The sequence below is a fragment of the Hyla sarda genome, chromosome 2 (assembly GCF_029499605.1).
Source record: "Hyla sarda isolate aHylSar1 chromosome 2, aHylSar1.hap1, whole genome shotgun sequence".
NCBI lineage: Eukaryota > Metazoa > Chordata > Amphibia > Anura > Hylidae > Hyla > Hyla sarda.
This window is the reverse complement of record NC_079190.1, coordinates 428329046-428349825: the sequence shown is the minus strand read 5'-3', so window position 1 is coordinate 428349825 and position 20780 is coordinate 428329046. Positions and strand designations below refer to the sequence as shown.

The 20780-nt window shown below is 41.6% G+C and overlaps 1 protein-coding gene across 5 annotated transcripts in view; it reads right to left on the bottom strand.

Annotated features, from left to right (window-relative positions):
- Nucleotides 1-20780, bottom strand: part of MYO18A (myosin XVIIIA) — a 350022-nt gene that overhangs the window by 37648 nt on the left and 291594 nt on the right. For all 5 annotated transcript variants that reach the window (XM_056559045.1, XM_056559047.1, XM_056559046.1 and 2 more), the window contains 4 exons: nucleotides 18028-18144; nucleotides 13358-13441; nucleotides 2467-2604; nucleotides 93-278 (listed from right to left, as the gene is read on the bottom strand). In XM_056559045.1, the coding sequence (XP_056415020.1) occupies nucleotides 93-278; nucleotides 2467-2604; nucleotides 13358-13441; nucleotides 18028-18144 (525 nt within the window). The remainder of the gene's footprint in view (nucleotides 1-92; nucleotides 279-2466; nucleotides 2605-13357; nucleotides 13442-18027; nucleotides 18145-20780) is intronic.

Sequence of the window (20780 nt, the reverse complement as noted above, 5' to 3'; positions counted from 1 at the left end):
CTGCTGCAAACTTCGATTTGACAATGTCTATAGGTGTAGAAACAAACTAACGTGATATAAGATACTTGAAAAAAAAGAATGGAATTATGTACCAATTCATGCTTTTTACGGCTGGCTTCTGCCTCTTTCTTCGCCAGTTCACCCATCTCTTCCTTCATGTCTCTTATCTGCCGCTGCATTCTTTTATTCTGTTCTTTTTCACGGTTCTCGGCTGCAGCTCGCTGATCCCGCTCCTCAGTCAGTTTGTCAATGTTCTCTTTTAGCCGGGTTACGAGGCTCTGTCGGGGGGACAAGTAGCAGACTTTAGATAAAGTTTTTCCTGCATAAAGTTTTGTTTGCTTATATTTGCTAACTACATTATCTGACAGATCATATGCCTAAATATAAATGTGACAAATGAAGAACTGCTTTGGAAAGTAGCAAATGGGAGCCAGAAAGCCAGAAGTTCAATCAAATACAGTGGTCCCTCAAGTTACAATATTAATTGGTTCTGGAACGACCATTGTATGTTGAAACCATTGTATGTTGAGACCATAACTCTATGGAAACCTGATAATTGGTTCTAAAGATCCAAAATGTCATCCAAAAATAGGAAAAAAATTAGAATTAAAAGAAAAATAAATAGATAACTAATATAGATAAAGCAATTCCTTACATATAAAAGTAAGAAAGATCTGCTGGGAGCTGTGAAACACTGTCAATGTCAGTGTTTTCCAAGCAGGGAGCCTCCAGCTGTTGCAAAACTACAACTCCCAGCAAGCCCGGACAGCCAAAGGCTGTCCAGGCATGCTGGGAGTTGTAGTTTTGAAACAGCTGGGGGCACCCTGCTTGGGAAACACTGGTCTATGTAGAGGACAGGAGCTTCTTCAGGGTCCTGTACAGTACATACAATGTTCTAAAAAAGTAACATGGAGCCGCCCTCACCTTGTGTCCGAAGGAGCAGGTAATCCTGGTACAGGTAAAGAGTACAGAACATGTAATACCTTCCTGTACTGTAGGGAGGCGCAACCAGATATCAGTAAGACAGGTGTTTTACCAGTAAATTGCCCATTCTGATTGGTCAGTTCTTCCCGCAATTGACAAGTTTCACAGATCTGGACTGTCTGTACATTGTATGTTAAGTCTGGTTTCAACTTACAATGGTCCAGAAAAGACTAGGGATGTCCCGATACCATTTTTTTAAGACCGAGTACGAGTACCGATACTTTAATTCTAACACTCGCCAATACCAAGTACGAGTACTTATATTTTAAAGGGAATCTGACACCAGGGTGACCCGATTTCTGGCGCTGTTTACTGTATGATATGTGGGTCCTTGTTGTATACAATGGAGGTGGCTGCTGTAGTATGAGCCAAGATTTCTCTCTTCTCCATTGGACAGAACAGGGAATCTGCATTGGCGACGAGACCAATGACCACATGGTGAGCAGCGGTAGAAACCGGGTCACCTGCACTATCTACTTATAAATTCAAGTTAGTGCAGGTGACCCTGCTGTAAGATTGCCTTTAATAGTAGGTAGTATCCCCCTGCAGACATTAGCAGCAGCCCCCCTGTAGACAGCTGCCCCCCCTTGTAGACAGCAGCCCCCCCCTATAGACTGCAGGCCCCCCTGTAAACAGCAGCCCCCTCATTTAGACAGCAGCAGGGCACCCCCGTTTAGACAGCAGCAGGGCCCCCCCTCATTTAGACAGCAGCAGGCCCCCATTTAGACAGCAGCAGGCCCCCCCCCCGTTTAGACAGCAGCAGGGCCCCCCAGTTTAGACAGCAAAAGGGCCCCCCTTTAGACAGCAGCAGCAGGGCCCCCCCGCTTAGACAGCAGCAGGGCCCCCCGTTTAGACAGCAGCAGCAGGGCCCCCCTGTAGACTGCAGCAGCAGGGCCCCCCTTTAGACAGCAGCAGCAGGGCCCCTCTTTAGACAGCAGCAGCAGGGCCCCCCTTTAGACAGCAGCAGCAGGGCCCCCCTTTAGACAGCAGCAGCAGGGCCCCCCTTTAGACAGCAAGCCCCCCTATAGACATTAGCAGCAGCACACAGTTCACCTGCGGCTGTCCTCCGTGGGGTGCTACCGCTCCACTGCCCCGTTCTTCCGTCCTCCCGGTCCGCATCATGTCATTCTATGGAGGAGCATGTGACATATACATCACTCCGCTTCCTCCGTAGCGTTACGCTGGGCGCAGAGTGACGTGTGTGTCACATGCTCCTCCATTGAACACTATGAAGCGGACGGGAGGACCGGAGAACGGGGCAGCAGAGAGGCAGCTGGTAGCTGACATGGTATCGGGGACATTAAACGAGTCCCCGATACCATGTAAATGGCTAGTATTGGCCCTGATACTAGTATCGGTATCGGGACATCCCTAGAAAAGACCATTGTATGTTGAAACTATTGTATGTAGAGGCCATTGCAAGTTGAGGGATCACTGTAATCAAGTCTCTATTAATACAGTAAAAACAGGAGCTACACCCACCTCCATGCGTTTCACTTGGGTCCTCTCAAATTCCAGGCGGGTTTCCAGCTCCCGGATTTTGGCCTCCTGTCTGCTTACTACAGATTTATCCACCATGGATTGCTCTAAGAACTCCAGCTGACTCTGCAATCCTTGTAACTATCAAATGAGAAGCAAAAAATGTAAGAAGTGAAAGCTCTGCCATTAGGAAAGGCTTCTAATCCCCTGACCGACATTATAAGACATTTGCCTTATTTAGAATTAACAGAATAAACAGGAATAAGGAAAGGATAACGGGAACTTGTAACAACGGGTGACATCATTTCTGATATTTGGCAACCTTTATATGCTTATTCATGGATCATACAGACCTGTACTTTATATCTGTCCCAGCACTAAGGCATTTCAGCTATATTTTCAGGTATTTATGAGAAAATGCATATGCCTTTGCATTTAAGCTTAGTTGTAAAAAGATTAAAAAAATAAGACAAAAATGTGATAAAAGGGACTGTCTCATTAAGACAACCTCTAATTCACCAGAATAAGAGCAATTGTTTGCTAGAAGTCATTCACATAAACCATTAGACAAACAAATTGTAGAAGTGCCTAAAATTTACTCTTTATTGGATTCATTTAAAAATCACCACAAAAAAAGGAAAAGGTGCTCCCTAAATGTGTGAAATCATTGTTTATAATTTCACACATTTAGGGAGCAACTTTTCCTTTTTTTGTGGTGATTTTTAAATGAATCCAATAAAGAGTAAATTTTAGGCACTTCTACAATTTGTTTGTTTTTTGATCTGCCAAGAAGTATTTCTATCAAGCTTTACATTATCCTATATTTTGTTAACATTAGGAAAGGTGGAAAAAGTGCAGGAAAACAGAAACTAAAAAACGGGAACGGGAGAAGGAAAACGGGAGTGAAGAATGGGGCCCAGAATGAGGAACAATAAAGGAAAAGTAGGGGAAGGAAGTTGGAAAGAAAAAAGTACAAGAAATGGAGAAGACACTATGGGAGGACAGGGAAAAGTTTAAGCAAAGGAGGTAAATTAAAAATAAAAAGAGAAAATTATACAAAATGCAGGTGTAAAGGAGAAAGAGAGGTCATAGAGAAAAGAGATACAGAAAGTACAAAGAAGTCTAGGGTAAGAGAGATAGAGGACAGTAGAAAAAGAAATGGGGACTACAGCGAATGTGAAAAAGCACAGACGAGACTAGGCAGGAATACAAATCAGAAATAAAGGTGACACATGGAGGAACATTTTTCTCTGTGCACAGTAAATCCTGTTCTAGAGCAACATATTTTATTTAAAGGGTGAGTTACAAGTCTCCATACACAGGTAATAGATACACTATATGGAAAAAAGTATTGTGTCCCATAACTAAATCATTAAATTCTTGTGTTATTCTGTCCCATTCTGATATTCCAGTCAAGAAGGGCCCTAAAATAGGAGACACTATTGCAAGTTAATGAAGTTGTGCGTGGTCCTATAATAGGAAACACCACTGTAAGTCACGGAAGTCGTGCGTGGTCCTATAATAGGAGACACCACTGCAAGTCACTGAAGTCATGTATGGTCCTATATTAGGAGACACCACTGCAAGTCACTGAAGTCGTGGGTGGTCCTATATTTAGGAGACACCGCTGCAACAAGTCAGTTTTTGAACTTTCTTCCCTGCTAGGTCTTCCAAGATTGAGTTAAGTAAAATTATTCAGAGTCCACAGCAACTTTACCTAGTGACAGAACAGGGTGAAAGAGTGAGAAGGAGCATAATGCGTAAAAGCCACCAATGCTCTGCTAATAATCTAATAACTGCAGAGTCTAAAGCTCTTAACCCCAACCCCCCCCCCCGCCCCCCCACAGTTTCATGACCTGGCCTTCCATGGATGAGCAGTTCCTGTCAAGCCTAACATCACCAAGCACAATGCGCAGCCTTGAATGGAGTAGTTTAAAGAAGATTGCCGCTGGACTCTGGACACAGTAGAAAAGTGTTGTGTGGAGTGATAAAGAACCCCTCTCGATCTGGAAGTCTGATGGAGGAGACTGGGTTTGGTGCATGCTGGGAGAAAGTTACCGGCCTGACTGCATCATGCAAGCTGTAAAGATTGGTGAAGGATAAATAATGCTATGGGGCTGTTCTTCATGGTTAGACCAGGCAGATAAGGAAAGTTCCAGTGAAGGGAAATCATAATGTTTCAGCATACCATGACATTTTGGACAATTGTCGCTTCAAATGTGGTGGGAACAGTTTGGATTCAGCCCTGTTGTGTTCCAGCATGACTATGCCCCTAGTCTATAAAGTCATAGGCCCAGATTTATCAAACTGTGTGAGAGAAAAAGTGGAGTAATTTTCTCACAGCAACCAATCACAGCTCAGCTTTCACTTTACCAGAACTCGTTAGCTGAGTGTGATTGGTTGCTGGGGAAAATCACTTCACTTTTTCTCTCACAGTTTGATAAATCTGGGTCATAGTTGGTGGAGTTTGGTGTACAAAGAACTGGACGGGCCAGCACACAGCTCTCCCACCCCCCCCCACCCCCCCCCAAACTCTTCTAGATGAATTGGCTAAAATTCCCACAGACACCTCCAAATCATATAGAAAGTTTTCCCAAAAGGGGGGGGAAGCTATATGCCTATACATTTAGAATGAGATGTCCTAGGTGTCCTAATACTTTGTTCTTATAGCGTATATTATTATTATAGATATTATGTTCCTTTATATCTATAAACCCTATTTAATAATAATGCATTCTATATGTACTGTAAGCATCTGTACATATACATAGCCATACATTATGAAAAGGCATTTTATTCCTTAGTACATTGTGACACATTATGATACAGTAACGTATTTATGTTTGGCTACAATGAAAGTATTCACAAGACAAACTAGTATGTGAAAATGTAAAAGAAAATAAAGCAATACAGGGATTACATAGGAATGGATATTGTAGAGAAAACACAAAACGAAAAATCTATAACATATTGACTCCGTGTTCGTTCAAGCTTAAATTAATCCACCAGTGAAGAAGTGTCCTCCATGCCACCCCCTCTTGCATTGGTATTGACGGGGAATTACTTAATGTCTTTTATTTACTTCGTTTCACTCCCACAGATCATCCGGCTCTTAATTACTTAAGATGAATGCACTAAGGGAATGAACTGTACATAAGAACCAGAGAGGGATGGCAAAAGGTCAGCCAGGTATTTACACTGCACATATTTCTCTAAAGGAAATAGACTTTTTTGGGGGTATATTGTTATTTCTGGTCCCTAGTCTGTAGCTGATCAGTACACAATCACAACAGCAGGGGGATGAGTTTGATGATCTTATGGAAAGTAGAGACCTGCCACTCATGTCATATTGTTACAGAAAACAGGGGACATCAGGGGCAATTCTAGCTTTTCTTCTGTCTGAGGTGAACCCCAACACCCCTCCCCACTCCCACACACACACACACACCCAATAAAGGGTTTGCATACAGAAAATCTGCAGTATATAACAGTACTAGCAATGTGTACTGCATATCTATATGGAATATTCCCAATCTTTGCCAAGCTGTCATTTGCAGGTCATTGATTCTGTACTGTTTGCTCCACTGACCCAGAGTGTTAGACAGAACGATTTATAGCCACTCCATGGAACATGCTATCCTTCAGGGACTTTCCAATCAGCCACCTGAGGTGAGATACTTATCTTACCTCATGGCAGATACAGCCCTAGGTGACAGTATATATAAATTTACATGAACCAAGTGCTAGATAATATGGAAAAGTATTTGCTTTACCACAATTAAAATTTTTCCACTTTATTATGCTATAGATAGATTCCAATGGATCAAAAATTGGGGGGAAACAAGGGGGAATTGTTTTAAAACTTTGAAATTGATTTTTCAATTGAACCTGTATTAAATGTAAATGATACCTTAGACCCTCATTCCCATTACTTTTTTGGGGTACATGAGTTGGGATATCAGCAAAAAGGTATGATGATGTTTACTGCAGCTTGCCCATTGACTTAAATGGACAAACATAGTCTATTAGTGACTTTGTTCTGTCTATTTACTTACAAGGTTTTCCCTATCCACAGGGGTCAGACCCCTGAGATTTCAATAACAGGGACCTGAGTTTCTCATTCGAATGGAGCTGCAGGATATTGGGTAACTTTGCACCTTGAGACAACCCCTTTAAAGGGGTACTCCACTGGCCAGTGTTCCGGCTGCATTCGGAACATTTAGTTCCGAATGCTGAGTGTGTGCTGCAGGGGTTGGCCACGCCCCATCAATGCAAGTCTATGGGAGGGGGCGTGGCAGCTGTCACGCCCCCTCCCATAGGCTTGCAATGAGGGGGCGAGGCTTGACATAACGAGGGGGCGAGGCCTACCCCCCTGCAGCGCAAGCACAGCGCTCAGAACTAAATGTTCCAAACACAGCCGGAACATTGGCCAGGAGTACCCCTTTAAGGTATATTTTTGTTTCTTAAGTTTTGTTTCTCGTGTAATCTACCACACTTTTGAGTCCTGAAAAATTAAAGTATATGTACAGAAAGCAGAATAAACAGACATTAGTAGTGCTTGGTCCAGTAAATCAATGGTATATATAAGCATACCCTTTTGCTAATGTATAGAAGTTCACATTTATACCATGCACTACCTTTATGGTATACTACAAACGGATAAACCAAAACAGGACCAATTTGGCTCAATGTAGTATACACTTTTGTGTTATTCGCTTGTATCTGTTCATATACATCTCAAATGTATGCTTTAAAAAACTAACAAGAAGAAAAAGAAAACGTATGCATAAAGAACTTTTCTTTCCCACAAAAAAATCGTACAGGGAACAAAAACATGTCCAAACACAACCTACATTTAGGTACCGTTTAAACATATCTCCCGGCATACTGCTGTGGTATAGATGTGAACAAGCCCTTATTAGCAGAACATTCCCGCAGCTGCAGGGAACAATTTTCGTAATAAGATTATATGAGAACATTGTTATTTATGCAGAAGGCTGCTCCAGGTAACAATGTAACATTGGAGTGAGGCAAACAGCGCAGCTATGGAAAATCTAGGTAGGCTGGTGACAACACATCACCTGAGAGCAGAAGCATTTATTAAGCTTCATGGTAAATGGCTTCTTCCAACCACATAATTTTCCTCTTGGCTCAGCTTAGAGCACTGAGGATATGTATGAATGACCACACCATTCTTTAAATTAATGATGCAAGGATTAATATATTAACAAATAGATTTAGCTTAGGAAAAGAAAAAAAAAAAAAAAGAAATCAATATTTTGGGCTTATTGCCCGCGATCCCTGTAAGGCTCACCCTGACAATTGAGGGATGAGTTATCATAGATTAGACGATGCCTCATTAACTTCAGACTTACAGGTCAATGATACAATTTGCATTGGACTAATAGGATTTCATTTGGCTCCTGTGATCTCTCTCAATCAACTTCCACGTTTCTTATAAATGTCACCTAAAGCTTGTTGACTGCGCGAATCTAACAATTAGCCGGTCAATCTGGCTCTAAGGTTACTAATGCCCCGGCCATTAATCGGCTAATGATACCTAGCGCAAGAAGACATTAATATTAGAGGAAGCCAAATAACAAGTGAAAATGACTGAATTTATCATCAATTCATGAGCCAAAACTGCCACTTGGGGCTAGTGCTTAATGGAAATACAGAGTTGCCTACATTCTACTGTAAAATTATGTCACTATCATGACTTGTGGGCAATTTTAAAGACACATTCCACTGGGGGATTTGGGAGGATTCTGACCTCTGGGACTCCCATGATCTCCAGAATGGGGCCTATCTCTTCCCTCTGAGCGCTTCACCTTCCAAGACGAACTGGTCTCAGGAGTGACAGCCCAGTCTGCAAATAACTGGCCGCAGGGACATCCCACCTCAATGACTGGCTGAGCGGCATACGTCACTCCTGAGAACAGTTTATCTTGGAAGGTGGGGGCCGGAGCGCTTAGGTAAGAGCAAATAAAGGGATAAGTTTTGCACAAGGGTATCCCTTTAAGGTATCCATGTTGAAGAAAAATTTGGTTAACACCAATTTGAGATATGAGCTCTATAGAAACTTTACATTTACCTGATTATGCTTAAAATCAATTGTCCTCAAAATTGTGTAACCAAAAAAAGCAAAGGCAAAACAAAAACAGTACAATACTAGGGCTACAATGTCCAAATGAAAGTGGGGTAGGGGACGAGAAAATAAGGCCTTGAGGAGAGGAGACTCTTCATCCTGGGATCCCTTCCCTATCATGATGCCCGATCTTAGGATCTGAGTGACTGGTTCCCTAGAAAACCACTCTCGTTATCTGGCATGGAATAAAGTATTTTCCCAGCCATATCTGGGTATATTCTGATATCCAGCCAATTCAAGTTTCCTGATGAACCCCATTATTGTTTTGTTTATCTGACTAAGGAGGGAGAAAACAAATTGGGACTCGTGGGACAATTTATGATTTGTATGTTTCATGTAGCAGAAATTGAAGAACATACTTGAGCCGTTTGATGAGGATTATTTGTGGGCCTTATTTACTCGACACCATACCCCACTTTCCTTTGAACCTTGTGGCCCTAGTATTGTACTGTATTTGTTTTGCCTTCAATTTTGTTGGTTACACAGTTTTGTGTTTGAGGACAATTTATTTTACATGCAAACAAAGTTAATGTTAAAAGGGTGGCGCCGTGTCTGCGGGGAGGTGCGGCCCATAGACTGGTTTGAGTGGCATTGGGGCCGCTCTGCCAGTGGGTCGTTTCCCCCCGTGGGCACTGGTGTCGCGGCGGTGGTGGTCGCCCAGTGCTACGCCATTTTATGCTAGGGACGTTAGGGACCCACTCTAAATAGGTGGCCTTGACGTGGCGAGTGGGCTTGTACTTTTTGATCAAAAATGTATACTAACAACCTGTTAGTTTTTGATATTATGCTGAGAAGCAATCAGATCATTATACAAGATTGTAGATATGCACCATGTCTGTTTTCTACCCGAATTCACAATATTAAAAGGGTACTCCGTTGGAAAACATTTTTTTTTAATCAACTGGTGCCAGAAAGTTCAACAGTTTTGCAAATTACTTCTATTAAAAAATCTTAATCTTTCCAGTACTCATCAGCTGCTGTATGCTCCACAGGAACTCCTTTTCTTTTTGAATTTTGTTTCTGTCTGACCACAGTGCTCTCTGCTGACACCTCTGTCCGTGTCAGGAACTGTCCAGAGCAGGATCAAATCTCCATAGCAAACCTATCCTGCTCTGGACAGTTCCTCGCATGGACAGAGGTGTCAGCAGAGAGCACTGTGGTCAAACTGAAAATAAATTAAAAAAAAAGAAAAGAACTTCCTGTGGAGCATACAGCAGCTAAAAAGTATTGGAAGGATTAAGATTTTGAAATAGAATAAAAAAAATTAATAGAGCTCATACCTCAATATTTCTGTGATTGTTCTGCCTTTTTAGGACCTTGCAATTTATAGTGGTCTGTCAGACTTGGAACACATCATTGCAGTGTCTCACTTTAGGGTATATAGCAGTGTTTCCCAACCAGGGTGCCTCCAGCTGTCCAGGCATGGTGGGAGTTGTAGTTTTGCAACAGCGGGAGGCACCCTGGTTGGGAAACACTGCTATATAGAAAAAGGTGTTCTCCTTACAGCCCCATGAATGACTGAATTGTAACACCACAACATCTGCTTTCTAAGAACACTATTTCTATAACTTACCATACATAGGAATCAGTAAAAAGCCCATTTTGCAACGTGATGACTGGAGCAAAGTCTTTATGTGCCACTCTACATGGCATGACTTGGCAGCAACCAATTTGCATTCATCCCATGCTGGAGCACAATAATTGCCTTAATAAAGATGCAATATGACCTCTGTCTGCTTACACTATTCTGCCATAACTTATGTAGCAATTAAGGTAAAAAGGAGATAAAAGTCTTTCCGAAAAGATAAAAGGTTCTAGTCCCAAGACAATTATGGGTTTTAAGATTTATCAAATTATTAACATGCTCTTTGGGAAGATAGTTATTAGGCCTGTAAAATGTGTATACAGTAAGCAGAACGAAACTTGTACAGCGTCTAACACCGTACACTAAATGCGGTTTATTGTTACTACAGGAATAGCAAGAAAGCGTTGCAAATTGGTAAGAAATTAAGCGACTGACTGTCAATAGATGTTGCTTTCTGCGGATTAGACTTAAAGATTTTGTGGTTAAAGTCAATTAAGTGGCTTAGCACGAACTGGGCCACATGGGAAAATCTGTGAAAGGGCTCTAGCCTTTCCACTAGTTGGTAATACTGCTAGCAACTAGTGGCCAATAAAGGGAAGACACACTACTCTATTCAGGGGCGTAGCTATAGAGGTAGCAGTCGCACCGGGCAATGGTGCCTAAGGGGGCCCAAAGCACATTTGCTCCATAAGAGACCATTATTATAATTGGCATATGGGGCCCTGTTGCAGATTTTGCATTGGGGCCCAGAAGCTACAAGCTACGCCTCTGGCTCTATTGTTGGAAACACTAAAACATGTGTGGATATAGCCAAATTCCAAGATTTAAAAGGGGTTTTCTGGGATTTTTTTTATTGACTGTGCTACAGGGGCTGTAAAGTTAGTGTAGTTCATAATTCTTATGTGATCTTTGCCACAGATGTTACATTTTAGCAGCATACAAAATGAGCCTTGTCTCGGGCCTTTCTAGGGTTGCAGCACTAGTCACTAGGTGTTGAAAGGGAGCCTGTCTGTGCTTTAATAAGTGGAATGACCGCTGGGTGGGAGGGACAGCATTCTCTACAGGGCTGCAGGGAACTGTATATTCAAACACAGCATGCATGGAAGGGAGCCTAGATGTGCTGCAATGGGTGGGGTGGTTTATGTGTAGGAGGGAGATAAGTCCCCTCCCACCTAGATAAAAGGGATTCTGAGGATTGTAGTTGGAGAAAGGGCACACAAATAGGAAATAGCCAGTTCACACAAACAAGCCAGCGGCATTATGGGGGACTTAGCTTAGGACATGGCCATTTACCACCTAGGCAAGTGCGCATCCTTGGTAAGCATGTCCATTACTGTCTGGCAGGTAATTACTAAAGTCACCTTATGTTAGAATAAGCTCTTTAAATGAATTATCCAAGTAAAGGTATTCAGCTGCTTTTTTTTTTCTTTTCTCCAGGAAAACCTTGAAGACTACCTCCATGGCTGACTTTTACAGCGTGACAAAGGAAAGGTCATCACCTTTCCTACAATCCTGAATGGTAAAGCTACTTATGCAGGGAGATATGTTGCTTTACTTGACAATTTTGCCACTTAAGCATTAAAGATAGTTGGGCTATAACCAAATGGGCAATGTAAAAGTTACCATAATTTATGTTACCCAGCTTTCATTAAAACACAAAGCTTACAAATGGGATACACATCTAGGATTTATAGTTCTAGATTTTACATAAAGAGGTCATGCAGCTAAGAAAATGTATCCCCTATCCTAATAAGTGTCTGATCGCAGAAGGTCTGACAGCTGGGACCCCCTGGCAATCTCCAGATCTCTCCCAGCTGAGTGCTCCAGCCCCCAGCTTCTGAGACGTACTACAGTGGTGTCTTGCCTCAGACGGCGATTGGCTGAAACTAGATTATCTCAGAAAGTGGGGGCTGGAGTGCTCGGTGGTAATAGATAGGCCTCAGTTCTGGAGATGGCAGGGTCTGTCTTTTACCCAGCGGTCGGACCACCTACAATGAAATACAACATCTATCCTGCTGGATAACCCCTTTAAGTAGTAGAAAAATATTATATTATACTCAAATTAAGGAGTGAAAGTTATAATTACTACTGACAGGTCACAGTCCAACAACTTGGGTTTTCCAAGACTTTCTTTTTTCATTGATGGCCTATTCTTAGGAAGAGCCATCAATATCTAATCAGTAGGGTGCCAAACCTACCTACCCTAACTAACTGTTTTCCAGAGCCGCTGCACCCGCATACATAGTGAATCGAGCTGGAAGCAGACAACACTGAAAACTGTGTAGTGGCCATAGTGGGGAATTGCATGCACCTCCCATTCACTTTAATAGGAGCTGAGCTTCAGTCATCCAGCATGGCCCCTACATAAATATATGGAGCCACCTGCTTCTGGCTCTGATCATTGTGTATATGTGGGTGACTCGGCTCTGGCAAACAGCTGCTGGAGTGCTGGGTATCTAGACCACACTGCTCAGATATTGATGGCCTATACTGAGGATAGGGCGATAATAAAAAACAAGTCTTGGGGAAAAAACCTTAAAGGGGTATTCCAGGCCAAAACTTTTTTTTTATATATCAACTGGCTCCGGAAAGTTAAACAGATTTGTAAATTACTTCTATTAAAAAATCGTAATCCTTCCAATAGTTATTAGCTTCTGAAGTTGAGTTGTTGTTTTCTGTCTAACTGCTCTTTGATGACTCACGTCCCAGGAGCTGTGCAGTTCCTATGGGGATATTCTCCCATCATGCACAGCTCCCGGGACGTGACATCATCATTGAGCAGTTAGACAGAAAACTTCAGAAGCTAATAACTATTGGAAGGATTAAGCTTTTTTAATAGAAGTAATTTACAAATCTGTTTAACTTTCCGGAGCCAGTTGATATATATAAAAAAAGGTTTTGCCTGGAATACCCCTTTAATAGGAAAACTCTATGCAAACCTATTATGCATTGTTCACAGTCTAAGGAAAATAAAGTATGACACAAGGATGACAAAGGTTTTCTTTAAACCCCTGCTTTATGTACAACCCACTCAAGCCCTGTACACACTGTCAAGAGTTTTTCTTGGAGTTTTCCTTTATGTATTCATTTGAATATTTTGCATTGCAGTAGTCTTTCATTTCTATATGTACATCTAATAAGGCCAGAAAGGCTAATCTTACCTTCTCCTGTATCTCTTGCTTCTCCTTGCTGGCTTCCTCAAGTTGCGCCTGCAGGTCATTGATCTGTGCCAAGTCTCGGGAGGACTAAGAGGGCAGAATGACAGGGTTCATTAGGTTGCTCATTGAGAAAGAGATGCCCTCCCCATTTAAAAACAAGGAAATATTCACTGCTTGAAGACGTTCTACAAAACATACCAAGCCCCAGTGCTCTCAGGCTGAGCTAACTGGTCAGCGGCACAAAAAAATCGATTTGCTTTATTTACATTACAAGCGTTTAATCTATTGATAAAGTTGTGCATTTAATTAAACTAGATGTTTCTAAGCAGCAGCTTTTCGTGCTGGCCGTCTTCTGCTCAAAGAGGCAGAGAATTTGGCTCAATGCGCAATAATCCGAGCTGTAGGGAAAGGCCTGTTAAATTCACATGAGAAACCCTAGTACAGCTATTATACCTGTTGTGAACACAAGCAAAAGATATGCTGCAGTGAAATCTTATTACAGAAGCAAATAGACACACGACTGCCAAAGGGCCAAATGTGACTAGCTAATGGGAGCTGCATTTTTAAGTAACACAATACCGCTTACACTTAATATATTATTAATATTTAAATTAATTATTCACCATCACTTTGACACTTTATAGATTTTGTTTTAGGAGTGCTAATAAAATTCATCTAAAGGGAACCTGTCACTTCACACATGCGGTCTGATCATCCAGAATCATGTTACAGAGCAGGAGGAGCTAAGCAGATTGATACATGATTTGTAGGAAAATGTTCTGCATACCTGAATGAATTTTAGTCATTTAAATGGGCACTGTCCGAATCAAATACTTTTTAAATGTTGTACATCTTGACATTTTAACCTTTTTAATATACTTCATTTAAAAGGTTTAGCTCCTATTTATAGAATTAATTGCTTATAAATAAATAACACCACTAGGGGTCCCTATACCATCCAGAACATAATCCTGTCCGGCTGCAGCATTAACTTTGTTCCAGCAGAAGCACAGGCTTGGACAAAGCCCAGGAAGTGAGGGTGGGACTAGCATTCTTCTGTGCTCACTCCAGTCCTATTAGACTGCAGCATGAAAACAGAGAGGAGGGGGTTAAAGAGCAGTCTTCATTGATTGGATGAACTCAGCACAGCAGACTCATGGAGGAAGTGAATGCATGGTGATTGAGGGCAGGCTCAGTGCTTGCCTCAGACACATCACTTCCTGAGCAGTGGATGGTAGAATGAGTGAGTGGAAGAGAACAGAGGGATTTGTGCGCCAAATACAGAAGCTAGACATGTGAAGCATCTGCATGACCTAGTGAGTAACATATATAAGCATTATTTTTTCTGTGATATGACAGGTACCTTTTAAATCTCTGCTAAATCTATTCTATACTTAAGAGTCCAGAGGGTGGTCTTACATAGAGAATGACAGCTATGCAAGTTTAAACAGGGAAGGCTGTTTATCATTGGACAGCCCACTAGACTCCTAAGCCCGAAAACACCTTACCATTACCTGTTTACCCAAATCAGTCTTCTCAGCTTCTGCTCTATAACACGATGCGTGTAGATCGCATCGGTGTCATGTTCTTTTTGAAATTTACCGCAATAGGAGACCCTAAATATTATGAAGCCTGGATGAATAGGCTTACAATAGCTTTATATACACACCGAGGCAGATTTATCGCAACTAGTGCATAGAAAAAGTTGACCAGTTGCCTATAGCAACCAGATTGCTTCTTATATTTTTCCCAGGCCTCTTTAAAAATGAAAGAAGCAATCTGATTGGTTGCTATGGGGAACATAGAAGCATAGAATGTGTCAGCAGATAAGAACCATTTGGCCCATCTAGTCTGCCCAATAATCTGAATACTATGAATAGTCCCTGGTCCTATCTTATATGAAGGATATCCTTATGCCTATCCCATGCATGTTTAAACTCCTTCACTGAATTTGCAGATTCCACTTCTGCAGGAAGGCTATTCCATGCATCCACTACTTCCTGATATTACTTTTAAATCTTTGCCCCTCTAATTTAAAACTATGTCCTCTTGTGGTAGTTTTTCTTCTTTTAAATATGCTCTCCTCCTTTACCGTGTTGATTCCCTTTATGTATTTAAACGTTTCTATCATATCCCATCTTTCTCTTTTTCCTTCCAAGCTATACATATTAAAGGGGTACTCCGGTGAAAACCTTTTTTTATTTTAAATTAACTGGTGGCAGAAAGTTAAACATATTTGTAAATGACTTCTATTAAAAAATCTTAATCCTTCCAGTACTTATTAGCTGCTGAATGCTACAGAGGAAATTCCTTTCTTTTTGGAACACTGATGACATCACGAGCACAGTGCTCTCTGCTGACATCTCTGTCCATTTTAGCAACCATGCATAGCAGATGTATGCTAAGGGCAGCATGGTGGCTCAGTGGTTAGCACTGCTGGGGACTTGGGCTCAAATACCACTAAGGACAACAATAAATAAAGCGTTATTATTATAATAACGTCAGCAGAGAGAACTGTGCTCGTGATGTCATCAGAGAGCATTCCAAAAAGAAAAGAATTTCCTCTGTAGTATTCAGGAGCTAATAAGTACAGGAAGGATTAAGATTTTTTAATAGAAGTAATTTACAAATATGTTTAACTTTCTGCCACCGGTTGATTTAAAAGAAAAAAGGTTTTCACCGGAGTACCCCTTTAAGGTCCTTTAATCTTTTCTGGTAAGTTTTATCCTGCAATCCATGTCCTAGTTTAGTATCTCTTCTCTGAACTCTCTTTTGAGTATCTATATCTTTCTGGAGATACGGCCTCCAGTACTGCGCACAATACTCCAAGTGAGGTCTCACCAGTGTTCTTCTGTACAGCGGCATGAGCACTTCTCTCTTTCTACTGCTTATACCTCTCCCTATACATCAAAGCATTCTGCTAGTGTTTCCTGCTTCTCTATTACATTGTCTTCCTACAGTCTTCTGAAATAATTACTCCTAAATCCCCTTCCTCAGATACTGTGGTCAGGACTGTGTCAAATATTCCATATTCTGCCCGAGGGTTTTTATGCCCAAGGTGCATTATCTTGCACTTATCCACATTAAATTTCATTTGCAAGAGTTCTGATTATCTAGTTTTCCTAAATCCTTTTCCATTTGGCGGATCCCTCCAGGAACATCAACGCTGTTACATATATTTGTGTCATCAGCAAAAAGACACACCTTACCATCGAGACCTTTTGCAATATCACTAATGAAAATATTAAACAATATCTAGATATGCGATGTCTACTGCCCCTCCGCCATCTATTATTTTAGTCATCCAGTCAAAAAAAATCAATTTTGTTTGACATGATCTCCATGAAGTAAACCCATGTTGTTTTTCATCTTGTAATCCATGGGATTTTAGATGTTCCCCAATCCTATCCTTTAGTAGGGTTTCCATTAATTAATTATAGTTGCTTGATTCCTCCCTACTTCCTTTCTTGTGAATGGGCACGACATTTGCTAATTTCCAATCTTCCGGGACGACTCCTGGGACAAGCTAATTTTTCTTCTGCCTGCGCTTTAGAAGTTCTTATAACCTGCTTGGCCTCTTTCTGCCTAGTCTTGTAGATTTCCCTAGCTTCATTGCTCTGGGATGTTTTATAATTACTAAATGCTAGCTTTTTGTTTAGTTTTTTATGATTTTGGCCACTTCTGCTGAGTACCACAGTGGTCTCTTCCTTTTTCTACTTTTACTGACAAGTGTAATGCAATTTTCAGTTGCCTTCAATAATGCATCTTTTAAGTAGTCCCATTTCTCCTGGACAAATGCACCACAGCTTGGTTACCTGTCCATGTTTGTCAAACAACAGTACCTCTGTACACTATGATTGTGCTGAGTGTAAAATAGTAAGCCACACTGAACACATATATTGGCCACTATTTCATCTGTTCTCTAGAAGAAAATATGTTCTCTGATTCTTCAAGAGTAGTTTCAAGGCATTTCTTCCATGGCAGCATTGAGCAAAACCATCCTAACTTTTTTGCATCTCTTTAAGATAATGTTTTCCAAACAGTGTGCCTCCAGCTGTTGCAAAACTACAACTCCCAGCATGCCCGGACAGCCTTCGGCTGTCCGTGCATGCTGGGATTTGTAATTTTGCAATAGCTGGAAACACACTGTTTTGAAAGGACTACCTTAAGAACATACACATCCTTAAGAAGAATGTTGATACAATAAAAGTGTTTTTTTTTTCACTATCTTGGAGTGCTGCACACACACACACACTGGCCCTTATTTACTAAGAGTGTTGTGTAGGTTTCTTTGTGGGTTTTAATTCCCTACAATTTATTTTCCACGGTATTTACTAAGGTTTCCCTACAGTTTCCACTTTCCCTACACTTTGCTTTTTTTTTTACACATGCTCTGATCCACCATATTTTATGTGGAAACCTTAGTAAATATATTGTTTTTTTGTGAAAATGTCGGGAACGCGCCCCTTTTCGGAGATCACGCCCCTTTCCCCTACGGCCACGCCCCCTTTTCAGGTTTTCTTAGCATAATGAAGAGTTAGTCGGGGTTATTTCAATTCTGGCGCAAAATCCGGCGCAGACACAATTTCTGGCGCAATGCGACAGAATCTGGCGGACAACCCGGCAAAACATGTCGGGTATGCAATAGTAAATGAGGGCCACTGATTAGTCACCTGAGCTACAGATGCCTTATGTTTCTTCATCAGCTCGTTCATATCCTCCTGGTCCTCCTCCATTCTGCTCTGTAAGTCATTCTTCTCCCTCTGCAGGCGGCTGATTTGCTCCTCTAGCTGCCAAGTAAAGACACAGAAGTAGTATTATTTATTATTATTATTACAAATTAAACTTTTACCTTTACCTTTTTCCCCATTTTCATAGTTGTGGATACAAATCCTAGGTTTATTTTAAAGGCGGCAGAAAAAATAATGCTTGATACGTTACCCTAACTAGCAGCAACTCGCAAAATGCAACCCTTATATTGGAATCAAAAAGATTAAAGTTTTGAAACCATAGCCATGAGTCTAGGAGTAATTCTCCCACATTAAGACCACCCGTTTCGCACAGGAGATTTGGGCGTGAAACGGTAGTCACTTTTTCAATGTGAGCCTTTGATTGAGTCACAGAGCTACATAGAGAAAGTGACTTGTTCTCTGATAATACAAACACCTGTATAAAGTCTACGGCACCAGTTTATAATGTCTCCTGCACCAGTTTTATGCAGCAGACATTATACAGCAGAGCTTCTCAAACCAATCCTCAAAGATAACCCACCAGTGTGACATGGTTGTAAAAATATGGTACATCAAATCATGGCCTGTTGAGGTTTCTTGACAACTGGAGGGGTGGTAAAGTTTTGACCAGTGTTTGCCAACCAGTGTGCCTCCAGCTGTTGCAAACCTACAACTCCCAGCATTTCCGGGCAGCCGTTGGCTGTCTGGACATACTGGCAGTCGTAGTTTTGCAACAGCTGGAGGCAAACTGGTTGTAAAACACTGGTTTAGACTGCTTTATCGATGCATTATTTTGATATTGTCCATTTTCAGCTGTTCTCGGAGCTATGTGGCATAGCAGATGAAAACAGAAAGCGACGGTGCTGGGTTTGGGAGGGGTAGTGCTGTTAATAAAGAGAATAATGCTGGCTTCAGAAAGTTAATGAATCTATTAGCACATCATTCCAAAGGAAAACGACTTATCTGGCTCCGGCTTTGCCGTCATCTATCTTATTATTACTGGGGGGGCGGGAGGACTGGACACAGCTTAGGAGAAAAATTTATTAAACTTTAGATTAAACGAAAATGTCCTTTCCAAGGCTGTCTGTCCCTGCTACTCATATCACTTCCACATGATGATAATGGCAAACCTAGAAAATGAATTCAGCAGTGGAGAGGTTAACGGAGGACACAACTTTATTCAGGACTCAACACAGCTGTGACGGTCACGATGCAGAGTGCGTTATTATATTATGCCAAAAAGCTGCATCATGAGAACCAATTACACTACTGGCTGCTTTTTTTTTTTTACTTAAAAAGAGACATTTGAAGGTCTTTAGCAAATATTCTTTAGTGTAATGTTATAGGACATGACAATCAATAAATCCTATATAACAGTCATTGAGCAGCAGAACAACTAGCTCTTAGGGTACGTTCACGCTGCAGATTTTTTTCGGACTGTACGCACGAACATTCTGCTGCAGCAGACTCCCATTGATTTCAATAGGATTCTGCTGCACTGTTCACAAGACCGAAAGAATAGACATGTCTATTCTTTCTGTATATTCCGCAAGAAAATGCATTGTCGTCTATAAGACGGCACATTTCCAAGCAGTCCTAGGGTCCGCCGGATAGGGCAAATGTGTGGAATGTCCGCAGATGTTCCAGACATTCCACACATTTTCCTAATGTGTAAACCCGGCCTTATGGGAGAGGATTCTAACACACCTCGTTGCTGTTGCCCTTGGATATGTCAACAGTATTGCTCTGCAAATACAAGAATGTTCAAAGCACAGGCAGTAAAAGTGAGGATGTTTAACAGAAGAAAGTATAAGCAGATGGGAAAGACCTAAAAGTATTTCCCTCAGACATGAAGAGTAGATACCACATAAAAGCGGGAAATGTATTATTGTATGACCACAAAACAGAATGGATATTTCAGAATACACAGCAGGGACACAGCACGATCATTGTTTTGGCGGGGGGAGTTTCAGCAGTGGAGTGTCCGCTGCTGAAATTCTGTAGTGTGCACTGCGCAGCAGCAATGGGATTCTGAAGCACTGAAGTGGATTTTCAAAGTGGAAGCGTAGTGGGAAACCGGCCATAATATATAATTTCAGGTATTTCTACTAATGCTGCTGTTTTAGTTTCCTGTCAATAGGTGGTGGGGCCCATACGATTTTCCTAAGGGGCCCTATAAATTCTATTTATGCCCCTGGAACACAGGAATGTGTGCTTAGGAGACAGGAGAGCACAATGTTGCAGAAAATAAGCCAGCATCCCCTTGTACCGTGGTGAAAGGATTGAATTTGACCAGGTTTACATGTTCCTCTCAATATTCTTATAGGTCTCCTCGGGTGCTTTGACTGTCTCCCATACAGACCTGACAAAGCGAGCAGTATGCTCTTGAAACGCGTCGTCCCTAGCAATAAATTCTACTGTTTGTTATTTTGTGGATAGTTTAACCCTTCTCTTAGCAATAGGAGCGCTTCTAAAGACGTTCCACCTGCCTGCCTGAATTGATAATATCCCCGCCAAGCTTATCTTAGCAGCGGCAGGACGTCTGATCCTATGCCTCTGCCGACACACCAGTAGTTGCATCAATGCACTTCTTGGTGTTGGAAGTGCAAGTAAAGTGAAGACCAGCTCACCCCGCCTCGGACAGCAGAGCACGGATCTAGGTGCTGGACGGCACCAGCCAATCAGAAGAACAAAGA